General features: G+C 36.9%; 3 protein-coding genes across 5 annotated transcripts; 1 reads left to right on the forward strand and 2 right to left on the reverse strand.

Moving 5' to 3' along the window:
* Positions 1–320: 320 nt before the first annotated feature.
* On the reverse strand, positions 321–3,262 carry LOC145115154 (ACT domain-containing protein ACR11-like). The gene is made up of 10 exons (XM_079051362.1): positions 2,974–3,262; positions 2,314–2,368; positions 2,099–2,224; positions 1,900–1,994; positions 1,628–1,712; positions 1,463–1,522; positions 1,246–1,301; positions 1,006–1,111; positions 647–715; positions 321–553 (listed from the first exon to the last, which is right to left on the reverse strand). The coding sequence occupies exons 1-10, from the start codon at positions 3,111–3,113 to the stop codon at positions 491–493; spliced, it is 855 nt and encodes a 284-aa protein (XP_078907488.1). The 5' UTR covers positions 3,114–3,262; the 3' UTR covers positions 321–490.
* A 6,598-nt stretch (positions 3,263–9,860) lies between these two features.
* Positions 9,861–14,057, forward strand: BIOF (biotin F). 2 transcript variants are annotated; one of them, XM_079050917.1, is made up of 11 exons: positions 9,861–10,204; positions 10,551–10,693; positions 10,995–11,102; positions 11,269–11,504; positions 11,590–11,631; positions 11,970–12,057; positions 12,191–12,324; positions 12,471–12,559; positions 12,656–12,791; positions 12,917–12,985; positions 13,659–14,057. In XM_079050917.1, the coding sequence occupies exons 1-11, from the start codon at positions 9,967–9,969 to the stop codon at positions 13,783–13,785; spliced, it is 1,410 nt and encodes a 469-aa protein (XP_078907043.1). In that variant the 5' UTR covers positions 9,861–9,966; the 3' UTR covers positions 13,786–14,057. The 2 variants fall into 2 exon arrangements, with proteins under 2 accessions (XP_078907043.1, XP_078907041.1); XM_079050915.1 differs by having other exon boundaries at positions 9,863–10,204; positions 12,641–12,791.
* A 304-nt stretch (positions 14,058–14,361) lies between these two features.
* Positions 14,362–17,689, reverse strand: LOC145114829 (autophagy-related protein 3-like). 2 transcript variants are annotated; one of them, XM_079050918.1, is made up of 10 exons: positions 17,552–17,689; positions 17,248–17,485; positions 16,325–16,395; positions 15,983–16,099; positions 15,731–15,900; positions 15,570–15,655; positions 15,422–15,473; positions 15,260–15,325; positions 14,877–15,004; positions 14,362–14,628 (listed from the first exon to the last, which is right to left on the reverse strand). In XM_079050918.1, the coding sequence occupies exons 2-10, from the start codon at positions 17,406–17,408 to the stop codon at positions 14,532–14,534; spliced, it is 948 nt and encodes a 315-aa protein (XP_078907044.1). In that variant the 5' UTR covers positions 17,409–17,485; positions 17,552–17,689; the 3' UTR covers positions 14,362–14,531. The 2 variants fall into 2 exon arrangements, with proteins under 2 accessions (XP_078907044.1, XP_078907045.1); XM_079050919.1 differs by having other exon boundaries at positions 17,248–17,456; positions 17,552–17,677.
* Positions 17,690–24,418: the final 6,729 nt, after the last annotated feature.

Raw genomic sequence — 24,418 nt, forward strand, 5'->3', positions numbered from 1 at the left:
TGACCTTAATTGTAATCATTTAATTTGTGATGTGTCCTTAATTTTAATCATTTAATTTGTGTTGTGTCATGTAAACTTGTTAACCAAATTGAAGTCTATTATCCAAACTTATTTATTTATTATCGAGTTCATGTTATGTTAGCATGTCGTCTCGGATTTTGTCAGCTCTAACTATGGTGGCAGCCTGTCAGACTATCGGCTATGTAATAATAAAGTATGCGCCAATCAGGTTTGAACCGATTTTACAATCGGGTTTCAATACCAAGCATGCGGTTTCCTCTGACCAACTGGACCGAGTTTTAAACATTAATTAACAATAATTTAAGAACCAGAAATGTCGATCTTTTTTTTTGTATCATATAAATGTAAATAACTTTGCATTTTGTAATGTAAACTCCCAAGTATTTATGGAAAAGGGGATAACACCACAACACCATCATTAATCATATGGACTACTGCATTTCCATTACAATCCAATGAAGTTTTATTTTCAAAAACTTGACTCGTCTGTTGACGGGCGTCTTAAAAAGTAACGCAAACTATTAGTGACAACCTGCAAAAAAAAAATAATGAATCGTCAATTATACCTTCTAAAAAAAACTACACTTCAAATTTGGCTAAAACTTGATAGTGTCGTGTGTATTACCAGCTGAAGGGGTTTGATGAGAGCCTTATTCTTGTAATTCACATGGAACTTGGCCTTGGCCAACAAACCCTGCACCACGTACGTTGGTTTGGTTCGGTTTCACGATAATAGCAACTTACTTTACTCTAACTACCAAAAAGCGACATGTATTTTATTTTTTCACCCATAATACCAACATACTTACATTTCTCTACCAATATAGTAATGTACTTTATTTCTTCCATTTTGCTATTATTGGTAAAGAAATTAGAAATGTATGTGTGTTGCTATTAAATGTACGTTGCTATTATTAGTAAAGTTAGTAAACTACATTGCTATTTCCTGCACTTTGTCCTTTTAATGAACGGGATTAGTGTTACCTCAGTGTCAAACTCTCCTGACTCTACTGCAACGTTAATATCAGTGATAATTTTCACAAGGTCTACCAGTAACCCGGGCCGATCTGCTGTCTCCACTGAGAGCAAACTGTAAACATATATAGCAACGAAATTATATCTATCAATTCTCAAAGTCAAACTTGGTATTTGACTTCTGTACGTCAATTGTCAAATGAGTTGCTTTTTGACTTTTAGATGTCAAAGTCAAATATGCAGGATTACCTTCGATCGGGACCATCATCAGATATACGGATGCGAGTTGCAATGTCAACATCAAGCTGAGGCAAAGATAAACCAGTAGTGAATATTAGCCAAATGACGAAACCGCCCTTCCGTAGGGTCCAAACAGACAAAGCTTGTGAGCCAAAACCAATAGCATTAATAATGTGGGAAGGGGCAAATGGGTCTTTTAACATATGACATATTGATTGATTAGTACCTTCTGTTTTGGTGCTTCGACTCCAAAGGCTTCTCCCATTGCTAACTGAGCGCTTGATTCCTGATGACCAAAAACATCAATTCAACATGATAATTAAAATAAAAGGAAAGGGGGGAGTTTTAGAAGAAATATTAAATTGGTGTAATAATTAACAAAAATAAATACCGGGTGATATTCAAGAAGATTGCTAATAATTGTTAGACGGATGGCCTCAAGCAACTCAGGATCCTCAACTTTCCGACCAGTCGAGCTGTAAATGGATTCAATTTAACTGTTCATAAGGGTAACCAAAATGGACCAATATGTACATTCAACTCAATTTTTAAAAAGTTTATGTGGGTGTTATAATCAATTTTGTTGTACCAAAACCAATTCTTTGACCCTTTAATAAATCGGACATGTGATCCAAGAAGACAAATTAAGCTCAATAGTCTTACGATTTAGTGATAGAGAACGTGTTATGCTTCCCTGAAGAATCCAGATGAACGTTTGCTTTGACAACATTCAATCCAAGATTTTTTAGAGCATTCATCTGCTCATGCAATTCCCAGTAATCAATGACAACAGCAAATCTACTAAATTAATAGTAATAAAATTTTATTTGATTTATGATAAATTGGAAGGTTTCGTTCATACAGTGTCAAGAAGAGCTCCAAGGCGATTCCCAAAGGTAATCTCCACAACAGTTGCATTTGGGTCTGAGTCCTGGTCGATAATTACTTTGGGTGTTGGAATCACATCGGTTTCTTGATAACTTCCATCCTGCAAATCATACCAAAATCCGATGAACATAAAGTCAGAAATCAAATAGATCTTCAAAGAAAAGTGTTACCAAATCCCTTGCTTAATACCTCAATGGCTGTGGCTGATGCTTTTGGAATCATAGTACTCAATGAATATGACAATCTGGGTAACAACCCAAATCAAAAATTAGAATAACAACCCTAAATCCTAATGCATGTTTCATGTTACTTAGAGAAATCTTTCATGTTTGTGATCCAATATATTCTTTCCAAATCTTATCATTTTGACTCTCTATATAATCAGAAAATTATAATCATAATCGTTTTTGTATAAACCCCTAGAACTGATTGTTGGACTCCTTAATTGTTTCCCAATTTAACCTTGACAGAAAAATAATTAAAAAATATATAATATAATCACTTTTCTCCAACACTAGGAACTCATAATTGCTACGTATCCAAACACTTCCTAATTAGGGATGTATAATTTACAGCTGATCAATCGGTTAGAAGTTTAGAGCCCAATACGATTAAAGACTAAAGTTACACAAATCTGCAACTCGTATTTGCTCGATCAGTTACAGCAAATTAACAATCCTCGTCTTCGTGTACACACATTAATCAAATATGCTTACACGCAATCAGAAAACCCACAAAACGTTACGAATTATTAGAGAAATCTAGAGCTGGATCGAGTTAGATTGATTCTAAAAGAAACGCCAATTAAAGGAACTCAAAATTACAAACAGGAAATCGGGTGGGGCATACCTTGGTTTAGTTGAAGTACATAGATGTTTAAGAGGATCTGAACCGAAGAACGCAGCTTTAGAGATGGGTTGCTTCTCGAATGCAACTAATTTGGTGTAAACTCCAATAGTACACCCACAAGAGGCCATGGCGACAGCCATAATAACCAGAGGACTATTGAAAGAAAATGCTAAAGAGGGTTGGATTGAGAACTAGAGGAAGTAGATTGGCATGGCGAGGTGAGGATGGGTAGGGATATGGTGGGGACAAAAATGGAAGCGTATGGATTGAAGTTGAAGGATAGACGTAGTTTTGCATCTAGTGGTTTCCGCCATTTGTAAAGGAGTCTATATGTCTGTATCATGTATGGGCTGGATATTTATAAATTTTTTCTTTCTATTATTTACTTTCCTAACAATAAATTGTACATAAAGACACTTTCATAATTCATAACTCAATATATATAGAAATATATAGCCATGAAACTATTTTTTATATATTAAAAATATTAATTTATATATTTTATTATATTGAAAGTTAACAAAGTATGAATGTTGTTTTAAATTGGTTCATTGTGACCTGCCAATTGATATTATATCATATTTATTAGTATATTGGACACGGGGTCGGGGAATACCAGAGACTACAATCATTATCCTCATCCTCGAATTTTCATTCTAATCTTCATCTACATCTTTATCCCTATCACGGAAGATACATAAATTCTCATCTCCACCTTTAATGATGAATGATAGTTTTTTTTTTTTTTTTCTATTTTAATATAAAAACTTTTATGTAAATAAAAATTCTAAATTTTAGTTTTATCAACCTAAAGTTTAAAATTTTTACAAAATATAAAAACATTTATCAATTGCATACAAATTATAAACAATTTCTTTCATCCAAATCTAAATGCATGAAAAATCAAGTACATTGAACTATAGCAGACTGTATGTTTTTTTTTTTAAACGGCAAACGAATTAAGTGGAAGCCTACTCGTAATATTTCAACGAGCACCCTGGGTTCGAGCTCCTTTACAGGGCAAACCCAGTCCTCATAGGGATTTCCAGGTAAAATTCCCCACATGTTGCACCACAAAATGTATTTTAAGGGAATCGAACTCCTAATCCCACGCCCCACATTAATATAAAACCCGGTGCATCAACCCAGCTAGGCTGGACATCACTTGCAGCAGACTGTATGTTATGATTGAATATATTACATCACAAACATAGTATTGGATAAGAAGCTTCAACACACGTATAGTTATTATTTTATTATATATATGCTACAACATAAATGTACCACCGATGTGAGATTGAGTATTTGATATTTATTTCTTGAGAGCACAAATTTGGTTAAATCAATATGAACTAAACTTTTAACATTAACAAAATAAACATGAAAGGTAATAAAGAATAAACATGTGATAGACTATTAGAGTGATATTTGAGGTAAAAATAGTTAAATCAATGTGAAAAAAAGTTGTATATCAGGTTAAATTACATAAATATATAAGGAAAAATATAAGTTCAACAAAGTAATTACTAATTAGTAATGAAACTTTGATCAAGTTTTAAGTATTGTAAATTTTACTATAACTATATGTTTTCTGTTATTTTCATATATTAATGTCTTTTGGGGTCGGGTTCAGATTCGGGACTATGGTATCCTCATCATTATTCTTATCCTTTCTTTTTTAATTTGGGGATTCCATGGTCAAACGTGGTGTGTGTTTCGAGATCCTAGTTGGATATATTTTGTAAAAATATGTTTGGACCAAATTTGTAAAAAAAAAAATGAAAGTTTGCATTTTGCCCAAACTAGTAAAAAAGGAAAGTTGAATACGGGCATAGGTGAGGATCCGTGGCAGGCAGGTTAGCCCACACCTGACTTATTATGGAAATGCAAACAAATTAGCTTTAATTAATTATATAATAATAATAATAATAAGTATTAAAATTTTATAGTAAAAATAAGACAGAGCCAATGTATATTTCAATTTGTACTGAATATAAAGTTATACGAAAATCATATTTTATAATAACACAAAGAAAAAAACATGCTCTATAAAAATGATTTTTGATACAAAAAAAATATACCATGTACGGTGTGTAACATCCCAAAAATCACAATAAATTTTAATTTTTAAAAAACAACTCATTTCATCCATAAAGTGTTTACAAAACCAATGTGTCAAAAGTATTATTCAAAATCAGAGTATCTCAATATCCAATGTCATAAAAACAGAAAGATGTGCACAATCACGTCTTCGTTTTCCCACGATCCTCTGAAATACGTTAAACAATAAACTGAAACTGTAAGCCAAAACTTAGCAAGTTCCCCCAAAGTACCATCACACAACATAACAAACAACATCAAGCAAATATGAGCCTTCAGCCTGACTGTACCGCCTCACAGGGCCTACAGCCTATCTGGACCGCTCTCCGAGCCTTCGGCATGACTGGACCGCCTCGCAGAGCCTACAGCCTATCCGGACCGCTCTTCGGGCCTTCGGCCTAGCTGGACCGCCTCATAGGGCCTACAGCCTATCCGGACCTCCTCTGGTATCTTGGCCTTCAACATAAAGCAAGACTGCCTCAACCCCTCCATAATATGTCGACATATACAATAGATAAACATAAACACATATCAAACAAATACATGTAATCATACATATCTACTAATTTGTCATATAACTAGCATAACATCATCCTATATACCAGGATACATAACCTAGTGGGCCGACATTGGTGCCTTCGACCTACGAGTACAGTGATGAAAACTCACTTGAACCACTTGACAGAAGCCCAACAACTACCTCAACATCCAAACAGCCAATCCAAACTTCCTTAAACCAAACTGAGACCAATCCTTAGTCAAATACTCAATTTTACCCAAGTTTGACCAAAATTCAAACTGGTCAAAAAGTCAACGGTCAAGTAAACGTCATGTCGTGATCATTCCTTGATCTCGTCGTGAGAATGAAACAAAAAAACAATCGCGACTCAGGGCACCGTCATGTCGTGACACATCCTATGTCACGTCGTGAGTTCTGGTTAGAAGGCCAAAATCTTCATTAAGTGCTTAATCTCTTTGGAACAAGGCCCATAATCTCATATCTAGATCCTAAATAGTTTCATAATGGATAAAGTTTCCAACTTTATCCATTATGATGGTCCAAACAACCAATATCCAGTCTTTAAGTCTTAAAGGGACCAAGAATGCATCTTTCTCAACTATATCTATTAAGTCCAAGACTCCAACCTTTAGATATGAATCAACATGATGTTTAGATGGATAAAGTTTCCAACTTTTTCCATAATATTGTCTCAAACTTTCAAGATCTAAACTTTATTACCCCCACAATAACCTAAATGACCAAGATAACTTGCATGGCTGAAAGGGAAGGCAAAAGATCAAAACTTTCCTAGTCCAAGTGGTCCAAGAAAGCATTATAAACTGATCAAAAGGGTGTTGGAGTCCATATTTGAAACATACAATTCTCTTGGGACCTTGGAGAGTAATAAAGTTGCAAACTTTATCCCTAAATCTCATTAAAACTCATTAAAATGCACCAAAACACCAAATACACTTAGATCTAAAGATGAAATGCAATAAAGCTTGGAACTTTATAACTTACAAAGGTCTAAAAGGTAGATGGAAGTTGAGATCTTCAATTGCCAAGCTTTAAGGATCAATCTTGCATTAAAACATTGCTCCAAAACCACCAAAAACTCTATAAATGGATGAGAGAGGAAAGGGGAGGCTCAAATCTTGAAAATGGAGGCTAGGGTTTTTCCCAAGAGGTTCTATATATGATGGAGGCTAAGAAAATACCCTAAAACATGAATCCTTGCCTTTAAATACCATGAAAACCCAAAAAATCTCATGAGCTTTGGGCTGCACAGTTCTCATGTCGTGAGAATAAATTCTCACCTCGTGAGCACTTATCGCGTCGTGAGAATTAGTGCTCACCTCGTGAGAACGGGTTTTCATCCAATTTCACTCCAACTTCGAACAATCATAACTTCTTTGTTCCAACTCCGTTTTCGACAATCTTTATATCCACGGAAAGGTATTGACGAGCCCCACACTTCTATCTATTTAATTTTGGCTTAACACATGCCGAACTAAAAACCATAATTCGTGAAAAAAGTCTGAAACATCACTTTTCCCATTTTACTCTTTGACTCCAAGACACAAACATAATCACTTATCAAACATTATCATCATCCAATAAGGTCTAAACCTCATTCCCTTGAAGCCCAAAGCCTTTACTTGATCTATTTACTGTCCACAGTCCTGAAATAAGAAACTTCTCGAAACATGATGTTATATAATGCATATTTACATGTTTTTTCATGCACTTCATACTCCTTAATGTATCCTATCTCAGGCATTTAGATAACTTAATGTGCATATTTTTTTTCACATTTTGATTATTTTTTAGGTTTATCCGAGATAGTGGACTTTTTGAGTTGTTTTTACGTGTTTTGAGTGGTTCGGGACTTAAGGGATAAGCAAGAGCAAATGTCGGGCAATACGGATGGGAGATGAAAGAGATGCACAAGATAATGGACCTCTACATAAGCTAAAATTCGTTTGGGCCTAATAATAAAGGAAGTTTGGAATGCCCATATTGAAGAAAATACAAAAAGACCATTGTTGGGCTGAGATCACCCGAGCCCAATTCATGACCAGTCTATCCTGCCTTGGCTTGATAAAAATCAAAATCAGATTCGAAGAATTAGGTCAAACTCGCTTGGGTCCAACCTTAGGCCATTTCAACCAAGTCTATTTACACTACAAATCCATATCGGCCACGTATTTTTTGAGTTTTGGTTACGTAAACTCTATCGTCGGCCTATATTGGATTGGGACACTTTCAGACTCATCATGATTCATTTTTTAAGAGAAGAAATACAAGTGAGCGTACTTGAGCAAAGAATTACAACTTTTTCCATAACTTTGATTTGTAGTCATAATTAGTACTTTTTATGCTATTTTTTGAATTGTGTTTATCGTGTTAGTTATGATGTGTGGCTAGCTAAAACCATAGCTCCTTGATTTCAAGTCGTTTTTTAGTAATGCATATTTGATCTTTTCATTTAATACTTGTTTATGTACTTAACTTGAATTGACCATTTAGATTAGGTTCTTTATAAGTAGTTATTAGTAAAATTTATGGAATACTTAATAGTTTTATAAGTTTTATTAAGTAAGAAGTGGTGTTTGTGAATTTCAACTTACATCATAACGTTTATTGCACGTTTAAAACTTTTTGAAGTTGTGAGAAAAGGTGAAGGTTGTTGAGAAACTTGATTTCTTAATGCAATCTTTTAGTTGATCTCGAAAAACTTGTTTGAAATTAATTAGTTAGATTAGGTTTAGTTGAAAAACTTGTTTGACTAAACACTTTGCAAGTACCATTGTATTATAACATGTTAATACCTAGTACAAACTTAACCCATAAAGTCAAATTCTTACATCACCCACGATAATGACCATGTCAAGTGTAATAAACTTAAAGTTGGATATTTTCTCATTTGATTGTCTTCTTTCATATATTCGCATGTTTACTTCCTGTATAATTTAATTGTTATCGAAAAACTCCCCATATTTTGATTGAACTTGTACATATTATTGTTTAATTTGAATCCTTGCGGAAACAACCTTACTTGCCACCATTGCAAACCATTGTGAGAGTGAGCGAAAAATATATACATCTTTCATTTGTTGGTTTCGACACCCAAAAAATTGGCATCGTTGCCTAAATTCAGGAATTTTAACTTTTTTATGCCAAGATCTCATTGTATATTTACATCTTTGGAACTAAACTTGTAAGTCGAGAAGATATCAAGATTTATGAAAAGAAGGTAAACACTAACACCATCAACGAAGAACTAAATCGACAACATCGTACATTCTTTATAATTCCCCATCAAGCGAAAATCATGAGATCGAAACCAAAGTCCGGTCAAGTCGACCCGAAGAGGAAACCCAGACCCCAAATATGGAAAACCATTTAGAAAGAATCCTAAGGTAATGGTTTGCACCATTTTTTTCATGTTCTCGTTACATCACTAGGGTATATTGCAATCATGTAAATTGATATTGAATCTTAAGTGTACTCGACTATCACATTCGATATGAAAGAACTTGTTCATTTAGGTAAATATGACGTTGACATTGCGTCCACTTTGATATCTTAGGCTAGTAGATGTACCCTCTTACTAACTTTTATTTTTTGTCTGCTAACTCGTCCGCACACCATTTTTTACTCACCCTAGGAAATGGTTACCTGTCACTCCCTTCATTTTCTTAACATTCAAATATGTATAAATAATATATCAATATTATACTCTATTTATAAGGAATTAAAAACCATGATTTTTTAAATATTTTTTTATTATATGTAATTTAATACTAAATTAAACAAATTAAAAAAGAAAAAAAAATAAACCATAGTACATCGATCAACCTTCACCTCCACCTAACCGTCACGAACCACGAACTAACTCCGATATACCTATCACGACCACAGAGAGAGAGAGAGAGAGAGAGAGAGAGAGAGAGAGAGAGAGAGAGAGAGAGAGAGAGAGAGAGATTGCCCTCATTCGTCGTGTTGCTCGTTGGTCACACCACTATGGACCAGGACCACGCGCTTGACCACGATCGTCCGGGATGGTGTGCATGGACAACGACAATGACCACCTAAACCACGAAGACCTTCGTGATAAGTATTGCAGACGACCTTATATTAAAAAGTTGTTTGATTGAAATGCACTATTGTAATAAAAATACAGAAATAAAATTTGTGTAACCTATTAAATATAATTAAAAAAATAAATAAACAAGTCGTGCATTATTAAATTTCTTTTTCACGACATTAACCCTTCCCAAACACGCTACAAGTTATAGCAAACCCAATGATAAACTCATAAACGGAAGTGTCTTTAGCTGAATCTGGAGGACTAGAAAGTCGAAAGCATCTCCACATTTTGTCCGAGAATGGAGATGTCCTCTTGGGACGAATGGGTAGAGCTGGCACTTTCGAAACTAGAGTCTATGAAAGTCTTGCGGTCTCTAAGACCCATTCACTACTCTAGTTACCCCTTCGAAATTAAACCCAAAATTGACCATGCCTTCAAGGTGTTCGACGATATTCGCCAATGGGATAGAGCTTCTGTTGAGATAGAGATTGCAGAGTCTACATTTAACAGATGGCTCCAAGATGTTCCCAGTTCTGGTACGATTTTCCCACTCTTCAAGTTTGAGCACTTTCGATCTATGTGCAATGTGAATTTTGTAATTCTTTTGTTATTATTTTTTCCTTTTTTCCTTTCTGAGCATGGATATGGAAACTTCATGCACATTTTTTATAATGATAATTTTCAAGGTCGTATGAATGATTAAATGTCGACACTCGACATGCACCTAAATTCTATATTTTGTGGTGCTTGCAGAGTGTCATGTATTGATTGATTAATGGTTTGGTTGAACACAAGTCACACGATACTTTGGATCATATTAAATTGTTAATGGTTCAGTTTAGAATTCAAGCGATGTCTAATGTTTGATGATGAATTTCACAGGTGATGACCTTACATGTGACAATGCAGATGTTGAAGGTGAATCAGGGTCATGCTCTAAGCAATTGAGAAAGCTACTTCTATTCTCTGGAAATGATTACTTGGGGCTAAGTACACATCCAATGGTTGCCAAGGCTGCCACAAAGGTAGGTGTTTGATGTTAACTCATTTTATCTTGGATTACTTGACTGGTAGTATAGCAACCAACTGTCCCATTTTCATTAATTTGGCTTAAAAAAACTATTTTCATTGCCTATTAAGTCACTAATTGGCATTGGCATTGGCATCTGGCAATGAAAATAGTTTGTTACCCAAATTAACAAAAATATATATAGTTGGATGCCATACCAGCTTAATCAACCCCTTTTATCTTTCCTTATTTACCTAACTTTTGGTACTAGTGCTTCTAGTTTGTGATAACATTGCATGATATCTTTCTATAAATAGGCAGTTCAAGAACATGGGATGGGACCAAGAGGTTCTGCTCTAATCTGTGGTTACACAACTTATCACAGATTATTGGAATCATGTTTGGCAGAATCAAAGAATAAAGAGGTCTTAACTCTTAAGTCTTAACTCACTCTTTCTATATCATAATTGTTTTGTGGTAATCTTGTTATTCAAAATCAGTTTTCCATCTATTAAAAGATGCAACCATATGAGAAACAATTCCATAATTACTGATTGGAAGCTGATGATGTCATATTTATGGTTACTGCAGGACTGCCTTCTGTGTCCCACAGGGTTTTCAGCCAATATGGCTTTCATGACAGTAGTTGGATATGTCGGCTCTCTCTCAGATATAAACAAAACTCATTTGAAGGAAGGTGTTGCAATATTTTCTGATGCTTTAAATCATGCATCAATAATTGATGGTATTCGGCTTGCAGAGAAGCAAGAAATTGTGCAGGTTTTTATCTATAGGCATTGTGACATGGCCCACCTTAATGTATTACTGTAGGTTTCATATTTCTAAGTCAGTTTTTGATTGATGAATTATTCTTACACGTGTCATAAGGCTAGACATTTTCATATGTTGCAGATCGAATTGCATGATGAAGAAAAAAGTTGTTGTGACTGACAGGTAGCCAAATATAGCATTGTACTTTCGTTCATTTGTTTATGACAGCATCCTACTTTCATTTCTTTCTATTGCTACATTGTACTTTCAATTGTTTTTTTATTAAGTCATTTTACTTTGAAAAGGCTACCCAAATATAGCATTGTACTTTCCAAATATCCCATTGACATCAGTCTTCTTAATCTCTAGCCCAATGCATGTAGTACAAGACAGTTATGTGATGTCATTTGATTGTTTATGTTGAATATCATATCTGTGTAGTGTTTAAATTGTAACTATTGGCTTGCATCTGTGTATATGATAGGTGTATTAAGGAGATGTGTTTTTATGACTTTTATCAGCTTGTTTAGTATGGATGGAGACTTTGCACCAATGGTCCAGCTTTCCAAGCTTCGCAAGAAGCATAATTTTTTGTTGGTGGTTGATGATGTAAGTCTTGATTTTTTAGTAATGTATAAATTGTTATGCTTATTTATATAATATCTTCTACTGTTATAGTCATATTCATCAGATTCAGACTTTTTTTTTTTTTTTTTTTTTTTTGTTTTGTTTTGATCCGTAGGCTCATGGAACACTTGTTTGTGGGAAGAGTGGTGGGGGTGTACCGGAGGAGTTTGGGTGTTCAGATGATGTTGATATATGCATTGGCACTCTTAGTAAAGCTGTGGGTTGCCATGGTGGTTTCATTGCTTGCAGGTTCTTGTCTCCTTAATCCTTATAACTAACTATATCTTAAAGTATTGTTTGTGGCTCTAGTTGTTTCTTCTCATCTTTCCTGTATTAAAAAACCAGTCATTTTTTAAAGGGCTAAATGCAATAAATGTATATACAATATATAACAGCAAAAAGTGGAAGCAGCTGATACAATCAAGGGGACGTGCTTTTATATTTTCAACTTCTACCCCTGTACCCATGATTGCTGCTGCACATGGTAATTTATTACATTATTTGTGGCCTTAAAAGCTAAATACGTATTGATTAATATAGTAATAATAAAATGGTAATTACTTAGCTGCTGTGGTGGTAGCAAAGAAGGAGACATGGCGTAGAAAAGCAATTTGGAATCGGGTGCAAGACTTTCGTAGTCTTACTGGGATTCCCATCACAAGTCACATCATTTCTCTTATAGTTGGGACTGAACACCAAGCTCTGCAAGCAAGCCGGTCTCTTTTTCTTTCTTTTCTTTCTTTATCTTTTTTTTTTTTTTTTTTTAATGATTCAAAGCTTTTTCTTACCAATGTTTTATGTTTACTTTTTCATGATTGTTTTTATTTTTTAAATAAGACAGGCACATGCTGAAATGTGGATTTCATATAACTGCAATCAGGCCCCCGACTGTTCCACCTAACTTATGCAGGTTTGTTGCTTCTTATCAGCTGCTCTTTCTTTTTTTACTTAATGGATTTGATAATGGGACATCAGGGTTGTTTTTTTGTCCCATTAACTCATGTATGTGTAAAGTACCTGAATGGGTAATGATGTTTGTCTCGAAAAAAATGCTGCATACATAAGGTCTGTTTTTGTTTTTCTAGACTGAACAACTGTCTGATTGTGGCTAAATGACCATTTTACCCTTCCATTCCAAAAAACAAAACTCATCAATTTTGGCGTGAGAGGAAAAAAGAATGTCAAATAGGCGAAGGGTTAGTGTCTGAATACATTAAGCCAGGATTTTTCTAAACTTTTTTTTGGCTTAACATATTAAGTCATTCTATCCGGATTAAGCCAAAGGGAAACAGCCCCAATATATGAGTGTTTCTTTTTTACTCTGTGCAGAAAGAACAATTTAATAGAGGAAGTCAAGAAAAAAGAATCTTTCTCCATTAAGTCCTATCTTTTTACAAATTTCTTCTTGTTTTTTCCTTCCATTATACAAGTGAGCGTCGTTTTCTCAAATATTTTTCAAAATCATTTATCCAAACAAGAAAAAATGAAATAGGGTCATAGTCTGCTTATCTTGCTGCAGGTTTTCTATTGTCTCTGGTGCTTTTACTACTATATCAAAGAATGTTTTGTTTATAAACTTGCAGGCTGCGGATCACTCTGAGTGCAGCACATACTAGAAACGATATAAGAAAACTCACATCTGCATTATCCCAATGCATAAGTTTAAGAGAGAGCGGATATTTCTACACAAATGCCACACCCAAACTCTAGCATGTGATGGCTGCATATAAGAAAATTGGAAAGCAATATAACAATCTTGTGAGAAACCATCACAAATACTGTCATGTTTTGCATCCAAATGGGTGTTTCCAACATCTCACCAGCAAACTCAAACTCATTTTGTGACATGTACATTTATTGTTATTTTTGCATCAACTATAGTGATACTTGTTAGGGTGCAGATGCATTACGTTGGTGTTGCTTATATTTCATAATTTGTTGTCTTGGATGCAAATTATATTAGATTGTTTTCGGTTGTACTATGCATATGGGTATGGGTATGATAGCAGGTTAAAAGAGTGAGTACACATCCATTTTGGATCAAAAAATTTGTGTGGATTTAAATCTGATTTGGAATGATACAATTAGGTTTATGTTCGCTTTGAGCTTTGTAGTGATTCATTGCATTGCATGTTGAAAATGAAATCCAGGTGATTGTGAAATTGATATTTATAGTTAGATAACTAAAATGAATAAGATGTTTGTTAGGCAGTAGGTAGGACAACTGGACAAGACACAGAACAAGTTGTAGTGTATTTCGTGTGTACTAGACCAAGATGTGACAAATTGCAAAATAAGTTACCACAGAATTTCCAAACAGTTGCAAACAAACAGATAAATCAAACAAGTATTTCCAGCAATTTACACATTAACAGATACAGTTGAGGAGTTAATTGAGTTGGTTGTTTTTGCAAAGGAAATATTTACGATGAACCAACAAAAGACACCAATATAAATCAGGTACTGGAGCTCCCCAAGTCAAAATCCATGGTGTAATCATATTCAATGGTTGGAATAACAGTAGCCACGAATTTCAGAAACAAAAAAAGGTACCTGCAACACATAACACATTTTGCCATTAATTTCAGAAATTCTGATAACTTTAAAAATAAGTGCCGAGTCATTTTAAAGTGATGTTTTTTTTTTTTTTTTTTTTTTTGGCAAAATTATTCCACCCAGTGGCTTTTTTGATAACCAACCCAATATACAATGTGTTTTTCTGTATCTATCCATGTGTTGAAAAAAAGAGGTTATTTGGTGATTTGATAATAAGTATGAGTTTGGTTGAAAAAGAAAATTACTTGTCAACTTGTGGTTCAAGTCCTCCGGCGATTAGGGGTTCAATTAGTTTCTTCATGACAGCCGCATGTTTGCATGGATGTACAGATGCATGTTTCCCAGGCAAGTGAGGATGGTCTTCAATAGTTACCTGCAATTAATTCATCATTACTCACTCATAAGCTGCAAAAACCTCCATTGATTTTATTACTATAGCTTCCTACTTCCAAATAAATGCAGTTTTCACAGCTATAACTGGATAAAATGCTAAAATTAAGTAGATTTTTCAAACTGCCAATATCTTAATCAGAAAAGTTTGAAAGTAGTATATTATTATGCAGCAATACAAAGAAATGAAAGTATGTTGGTATTTCTTGCATATAGCCAACAAACATGTAATGCTTACCGTTTTGCGAGCATGATCTTGACTGACATCTTCAAGGACTAACTCTGGCTCAAGAAGCATCCTTGACTATAAATATAAAATTGGCAAAGTTTCAATACTTGTATTTGCACAGAATAACCTCGGAATTAAATAATTAAGTTGAAGTTTGCAGATGTTTCTAACCTCATCATAGCCAGTAAGCCAAACACGAGGAGTTTGGTAATATTTATCATACCTGACAAAAAAGGAGAGTAAAACATCAGATCATGTAAATGAATATTTGATATATTAAAATCCAACTATAAAACAGAATAGATACAGTTGAACTTACGTGATGCTCACATCATAAGTTCGAGTTCGTAGAATATTCTCATCATCAGGCTCCTGTGCAACCAGATATGTAGGCTGAAGAGTTGCCTGAAATATTGCAATATATAATACATATATATCTTATTTGGGTTTTAATACAACAGCAAGACAAGTGTATCTTACAGGATCCGACTCAATAAGGTTGTCAGCTTCTTCAAACTCTTCCATATCTGGGATGTCTTCTTCCTCCTGGGTGCCAAAATATGAAGAAATTGACTGGATGTTCTTCTTCTTCTTGCTTATTTCTAGGGTTTCCATACAAGGAACAAGTTCCTCCTCATCACTTTTGGTATCTATACAGATAGTCAAAACTCCAAAATCAAAATACAAACAAAATTCATATTTCATATTAAAGATCCCTAGATGACTACATACCTTTTGGTTGCCCATGGGTAGCCAACCAACCATCATTCTCTTCATCATCAAGCAATATCTCACCTCCAGCAGCTTCATATTCTTCTTGTATTGATGCAACTCTTCGCAAACAAGGAACTGAAATGAAGTTCATATTAAACTTAAGTGTTGTTTCTTTTTTACTTGATCAAAACATAACCCACCCCCAGAAAGATGACATAATCAAACTTGTAATTACATTAAGATTTGAAAAGGAAAAGACTGTTAATGTTCACTATCAGAATTCAGGAAAAATTAACAATATATTTACGATACAAAGATGATCCATAACAAATCTGAATTCAAAAGGAAACGCTATTTTACCATTTCTAGTGATCAAAAATTGTTTATCAGATGGCAAATACGACTTCCTCTTGTTTGGATCACCTGATTCCCTGACAAAGAATATAGGAGCCTCATGAGGTAAAGAATGTACATAGATATAACTAGCATCAACAAAGGAGAACATGTTCTTCTTACTATCAACATGATTGAACCATACATATAAAAGGATTGACACATGGACTTTTAAATGTGATGATAATAACTCATTCCCAATGTACAGAATACACACGCCTAACATTGAGGAAATCAGAATCACTTTAAGAGCAATAATAGATGTTTTCCTTCACAGATAAACCATTATGCAGTGTCAAATTTTTGGTTGATGAGAGTAAGAAATGAAGTTATTTATATAGTCTAAACATAACAGGCCACCAAAGGAAAGAGTGACTCATATATTCGGGAGGTGAGAACATTGTTTATCAGGTAACTATTTTCAATGAGGATGATGAACAGAAGCCAATTGCTAATATAAATAAGCATAGACCTAGTATGGTCCTGAGCATAACCTTTCTGTATATGGTATTCACTTTTTTCATTAGTTGATAATTGGGCTAGTATGAGCCATAGGACTACAGATTTCCCAATCTTCCAGCTCTCAAACAGTTCAGAAGATTCAGACCCCATGGCTCCTGATATCATCTACCTTTATATCATTAAAACTTTCTCATAAGGACTTTGAGCAGTTAGCTTATTTAGTTTCTAATTAACAGCATGGATAGAACCCCAGATTCTAGGCAAATTACTTTTTTCCCCATCGATATCAATATACCTTCTAAAAACATTAATCATGACTCAAATCCCATAGGTTTGACTGCCAGATGATATACAGTTATAACATTAATACTCGAGGGACTGCGTTTAATCATAGATAAATTATTCAATGAAAGGGAAAGTGAATTTACCATGACCAAGTAGGACATTTGGAAACGAGATTGTCTCCGGCGATGACGAATTCATTAACGCTAAGTACACCTTTCTCTTTGAAAGCAGATACAGTCCTAGGGTTTGTGATCCTCTCTACCGTACCTTTGAACGCCTCGTGGAGCTTTTGCGATAAAACCATCTCCGATTAACCACAGAATATGATAGGAATCCAATCGAGTAACGAAAGCTGATCGATGAATAATCAGATCACAAACCCTGAGAATAAAATCAGTAAACCATTTAAGGTTTTGGATATGCGTAGTAAAGTGAGTTTACGCTAACCATTACAATCACGAAGACGGGAAGCAACGTGGAGCGATCACGGGGTAACTTTATGTGATGGGAGTCGAAACAGTAGGCCGAGGTTTCAGATGACTGTCAATATTAACATTATTATCAACAGATAGATACAATTTGTAGATAGTGTTGGGTTTTATGTTGACATTGTTTTTATATATAAACGGGAAAATGACTTATCAAGGTAATTAACTTTTCGGTATGTTCACATATGGGTAGCTATCTTTTTTTTTTGTACACATCTAGGTAACAAACTTGTTGGAAGTGTTCACATATGACCATTATGACCTGCTGTAGCAGGTTAAATCCTAGATGTGAACACTTTCAATAAGTTCGTTACCTAGATGTGTACAAAAAAAGTAGTTACCCAAATATGAACAAAACGAAAAGTAAGAGTAAATTACACGAATGGTCCCTGTGGTTTGGGGGAATTTGTGTTTTTGGTCCCTAACGTATTTTTTTAACTCGGATGGTCCCTACTATTTATTTTTATTGCGCGTTTGGTCACTGTCTTACCTAAAAAGACTATTGTGCCCTTATTAATTTATTTTTTAATTAATTTTCTTATTTATGTATTTATTTTTTTATATATTTGAAAAAATTAATAGACCCCACATATCTGTATCTCCTCGGATGATCCGTACTGATTATTTTTTAATTAATTTATTTTTTTAACTCGGATGATCCCTACTGTTTATTTTTGTTATACGTTTGGTCTCCGTCTTACCTAAAAAGACTATTGTGCCATTATTAATTATTTTTTTTTAATTAATTTTCTTATTTATGTATTTATTCTTTATATATTTAAAAAAACTAATAGACTTTACATATCTGTATCTCATCACCATCACATCTCTCATTCTCCTCAACTTCTATTTATTTTCCATCTTTAGTGATACAGATATGTGGGGTCTATTAATTTTTTTAAATATATAAAAAATAAATACATAAATAAGAAAATTAATTAAAAAATAAATTAATAAGGGCACAATAGTCTTTTTAGGTAAGACAGGGACCAAACGTGCAACAAAAATAAACAGTAGGGACCATCCGAGTTAAAAAAAATACGTTAGGGACCAAAAACACAAATTCCCCCAAACCACATGGACCATTCGTGTAATTTACTCTTACTTTTCGTTTTGTTCATATTTGGGTAACTACTTTTTTTGTACACATCTAGGTAACGAACTTGTTGAAAATGTTCACATCTAGGATTTAACCTGCTACAGCAGGTCATAATGGTCATATGTGAACACTTCCAACAACTTTGTTACCTAGATGTGTACAAAAAAAAGATAGTTACCCAGATGTGAACATACCGAAAAGTTAATTACCTTGATAAGTCATTTTTCCTATATAAACTGATCACTCGAATATTCAGGGATATCATACGGAAATTGAATAATTTAACCCCCTTTTTTTATGTTCTTTACAAATATAATCTTTTTTTTATATAAATTGACCACTTATTCTGGAATAGGGCTTTCCGGAACATATTTCGGACAATTTTTCGGGTGAGCTGGCCCATTACCGTGGATCTGGAATTCCCATTCCGGAACCCATTCGAGTTCCCGATTGGAAATTTGAATTTCAAATTCTGGAATATAATTAGAAAAATTTCTAGACCTTCGCCTTCTGGATCTTGCTCCAACTTTCGATTCCGATTCCGATTCCGACACACGATTCCAAATCTTTCGAATTTTGATTTTGATCGTCATTCTGATCTCGAACACGCAAGTGCGATCTCGACACGCAACTCCGCCATGGAAGAAGAGCACTACAACCCCGTTATTTTACGGGTACGTTCATCGTTTTCTCTTTACATAGTTTCCTTGTTTGTTTAAGGTGTCTATTCTTCTATTGTTACTGTTCCGGAATTCGTAGAATACCTCCGGAATGAATTGAAAATGTTTTGGAGTTTAAATTAAATATGTCATTATTGTAGGACCAATTGAAAAGTAGTTTAGATGTTTAAGTAGTGTTGATTTACATCAAAATGTCGTGTTCTAGATCTTAAAAGTTCATTCTGGAAGCCTTCGGAACGCGATGAACAGTTCTAGAACACGATGAACTCGTTCGGAACAGGTCCGTAATTGGTATGGTTTTTGTTTGTGCAACACGACATGGTTTTTGATGCATCAATTACACTCTCGTGTAAACCCAACATCGGTGGACAAATTCTTGTGACATTCAGAAACATACCCGAATGCGATACTTTGTTCCGGAATACATGTTTTGGAAGGTGGTTAAACATTCCTAATATATATGGGGATCCTTTGCTTCTTGTAACATCCCAAAAATCAAGACCAAAAATTTTGTTTTTAATTAACTTATAAAACGGTTTACTGAAAAACATTATCGATATCATATCAAACCCATAAACCCATAAGTCAAATGTCATAAAACATGTCATGGAATAATAATAATGTCAGAGTACAATCCCAAGAACATCATAGTGCGTAAAAATCATGTGTGTGATGCGCTGCTACCGTTTCGGCTCATTTCCCTTCAAAGAGAAAGTACCTGAAACCAAAACTGAAAACCGTAAGCACAAAGTGTAACAACGTGAATTTTCAAAACAATTTTTCATTTTAAAACATACTTTCATTCGTACGATAATCATCAAAACATAATGTGTCCACTGTAGCATAACAAAACATGTCCCAAGATCTCATATACATAAATCCTCTCAGTGTGTATGAATCATGCCGACGCCTTCCCGCGATCCTCGCTAGTACCTGAAACACATAACACAACAACTGTAAGCATAAATGCTTAGTGAGTTCCCCAAAATACCACATGCAACACATACGCCACTCGAGGCTACAATACGACCCTCCGGTCGATGTGTCTCAGCAGGACCCTCCAGTCCCATAGCTCGTTGGACCCTCTGGTCTGGTCATAGCTCGTCGGACCCTTCGGTCCAGTCTGTATCGTTGGACCCTTCGGTCCGATCTATATCGTTGGGCCCTCTGGCCCGGTCTGTTCAACACATAGCATACATACAACACAATGCACATAACTCATATATATACACATAGCATACAAGACCCTCTGGTCTACACATAAATACCACTCTAGGTAATGTATAGTGAGAAGACTCACCTCGTATGATGTCTAGTAACTCACGTGCTCGATATCCCTGAATCTCGAAACAACGACCTAGCCCCGCCTAATCACATAAAGTAATTATTTCAAATCATTAACGGCTCTCAAGGCTAGACTACATCCCTTTTCTACAATCCCACAGAAGGATAAAAGACCATTTTACCCCTCCCTGACCCAAAGTCCAAATGTTGACCAAAACCCTAAAAGTCAACAAAAGTCAACTCTCTGGGTTACGCTGCGCGTACCAACCCTGTACGCTGGGCGTACCCGACAATCTCACAGAATCGGGGAATGCAACCCCCTACGCCGCGCGTATTGGGATTACGCCCAGCGTAATTCCCAGTTTCAGACTTCCTAGCTTTTAGGGTCTTAATCAGTTAAAACCCACGTCCAACTTCTAGATCTGGCCTTTTCTAAACCTCTTAATCCATAAAGTTGGTGACTTTAAGCCTTTGCATGGCTGGACAAGTCACTAACACCCATAACATTCCATTTCCCAACTCTAGAAAGCTCATAACTCAAGCATGACTTCATAACAACGACCAAGATGGAAACTTTATGGATCTATAACTCATATATCACTGAAAAGGGACAGATCTAGGTCTATGGAGTCCTTTATGCCCATAAAGTCTCCACCTTTGGGACTTTAACCCTAGAAATGGTCCAAGAAGCACAAATCAAAATAACAAGGAAAGCTTTGAGCTTTATACCTCCAAGTGAAGCTCTTCCCTCTGTAGAACTCAGATCCAAGGCTTGCACTCCAACTTCTAGCCTTCACAAGAATCTCCTCTTCTTCCTTACTAACACACAAAGGCACTTTAGCTCCAAAAACACTCACACAAGCTTAGAACGAAGGTTGGCTCTCTTTTAGGGTTTCACTCACTCAAATGGTGGTTGAGGATAAGGCCATAACCTTCTTTATATAGGGCTCAAGTCTAAATTAGGGTTTTGCATCTGGGCCGGTTACGCCCAGCGTACCTCTAAGGGTCCACGTCCATTTCAAGCGCATGAGTACGCGCAGCGTACTCTTGAGTACGCCCAACGTACTCATTTGCTACAACTTTTCACTCAAGGGCTAACTTTGACAATTTGACAAAAGAGAAGGGTTAAATAGCTGTACCTGAATTTCGGGATGTTACAATTTTCCCCCACTAGAACCAGACTTCGCCCTCGAAGTCTCATGCTGTAAACATCTCTGGATGCTGCTCCCGCATCTCTGACTCTGTCTCCCAAGTCAGCTCAGACCCCCTCCGATGCTGCCACTGAACCTGAACCAGGGGCACCTCCTTGTTCCTCAGAACCTTGATCTTTCGATCCACAATCGCGATTGGCCTCTCAGCATAATTCAGGCTCGCATCCACCTGAATATCCTCCAGTGGTACCACCGCCGACTCGTCGGCTATACACTTCCTCAACTGAGACACGTGGAAGGTATCATGAATCTGACTCAACTCCGCAGGTAGCTCTAACCGATATGCTACCTTGTCCACCCTCGCGGTCACCCTGAACGGACCGATGTACCGGGGCCCCAACTTGCCCCTCTTCCTGAACCGGATCACTCCTTTCCAAGGAGATACCTTCAGGAGTACGAAATCTCCCACCTGGAACTCAAGATCGGATCGTCGTCTATCCGCATAACTCTTCTGACGACTCTGAGCCGTCAGTAACCTCTGTCTAACCTGCTGTATCTGCTCTGTCGTCTGCAGCACTATCTCAGTACTACCCATCACACGCTGTCCTACCTCTCCCCAGCAGATGGGAGTCCGACACCTCCTTCCGTACAACAACTCGAAGGGCGGCATACCAATGCTAGAATGGTGGCTGTTGTTGTAGGAAAATTCAGCCAACGACAAGTACGTGTCCCAACTTCCTCCGAAGTCCAACACACATGCTCGAAGCATGTCCTCGAGCGTCTGAATCGTCTGTTCACTCTGTCCGTCAGTCTGGGGGTGGTAAGCGGTACTGAAATGCAACCTCGTGCCCAACTCCTCGTGAAACTTCTTCCAGAACCTGGAAGTGAAACGTACATCTCGATCTGACACAATCGAGATCGGCACCCCATGTCGTGATACCACCTCCCTCACATACAACTCTGCCAGCCTCTCCACAGAAGAGCTCTCACTAATAGCAAGAAAATGCGTGCTCTTCGTCAGCCGGTCGACGATCACCCAAATTGCATCGACACCCCTCGCGGTCCTCGGCAATTTGGTGATGAAATCCATGGAAATCTCTTCCCACTTCCACTGGGAACCTCAAGCGGCTGCAACTTGCCATGCAGACGCTGGTGCTCGGCCTTAACCTGGCGACAGGTCAAGCACCTCTCGACAAACCACGCGACATCCCTCTTCATACAGGGCCACCAATAATCTTTCTTCAGGTCCAAATACATCTTCGTGGCCCCGGGATGGATCGAGAACCTCAATCTATGCGCCTCCTCCATCAGAATGGTACGTGCCCCTCCTGCATGCGGCACCCAAATCCGACCCTGAAAGGTCATCAACCCTCGACTATCGATAACGAACTCGGACACCTGTCCGATCACCCGCTCCCTCTTGCGGTTCTCCGGTATCACGACCTCTGCCTGGGCCTCCCGGATGGTGTCCAACACCGGGGTCATCACTGTCAATCTCATGCAAGTGCCTCGAATCGGGGCACTTTCCGCCCTACGGCTCAGCGCATCAGCTACAACATTAGCTTTGCCCTGGTGGTAGAGGATCTCACAATCGTAATCCTTCACCACGTCCAACCATCTCCTCTGACGCATATTCAGATTGGGCTGATCCATCAAATACTTCAAGCTCTTGTGGTCCGTGTATATGGTACACCGAACCCCATACAAATAGTGACGCCAGATCTTGAGGGCGAACACCACTGCCCCCAACTCCAGATCGTGGGTGGGATATCTCGTCTCATGAGGCTTCAGCTGCCTCGATGCATATGCTATCACATGCCCCTTCTGCATAAGTACTGCACCTAACCCCGATATCGATGCGTCACAATATACCATAAAATCCTCCATCCCTTCCGGGAGGGCTAACACAGGGGCTTCGCATAACTTCTGGCGAAGCGTCTCAAACGAGGTCTGCTGCTCCGGACCCCATGAAAAAGCAACACCCTTCCGGGTCAATCTGGTGAGAGGCACGACAATCTTGGAGAAATCCCTGATAAATCTCCGATAATAGCCGGCCAATCCTAGAAAACTCTTGATCTCGGTGGGAGATCTCGGCACCTCCCAACTCATCACTGTCTCGATCTTGGCCGGATCGACCAATATCCCCTTCTGATTGACGAGATGCCCCAAGAACTGGACCTCTCGCAACCAGAAATCACACTTGGAGAATTTGGCATAAAGCCTCTCCGTCCTCAATACCCTGAGAATCTCTCTCGGATGCTCCTCGTGCTGCTCTCTAGATCTCGAATACACCAATATATCGTCGATGAACACAATCACCGAACGATCCAACATCGGTCTACATACCCTGTTCATGAGGTCCATGAATGCTGCTGGTGCATTGGTGAGCCCGAAAGGCATCACCACGAACTCGTAATGTCCATAACGAGTCCTGAACGCCGTCTTCTGGATATCCTCATCACGTACTCTCATCTGGTGATATCCAGACCTCAGATCAATCTTAGAGAACCAAGACGCTCCCTGCAACTGATCGAACAAATCGTCGATCCTCGGTAATGGGTAACGGTTCTTGACCGTCAACTTGTTCAACTCTCGGTAATCAATACACATCC

Source organism: Lactuca virosa, chromosome 5, assembly GCF_052849685.1.
Source record: "Lactuca virosa cultivar CGN04683 chromosome 5, Lactuca_virosa_CGN04683_v6, whole genome shotgun sequence".
In the NCBI taxonomy this organism is placed as follows: domain Eukaryota; kingdom Viridiplantae; phylum Streptophyta; class Magnoliopsida; order Asterales; family Asteraceae; genus Lactuca; species Lactuca virosa.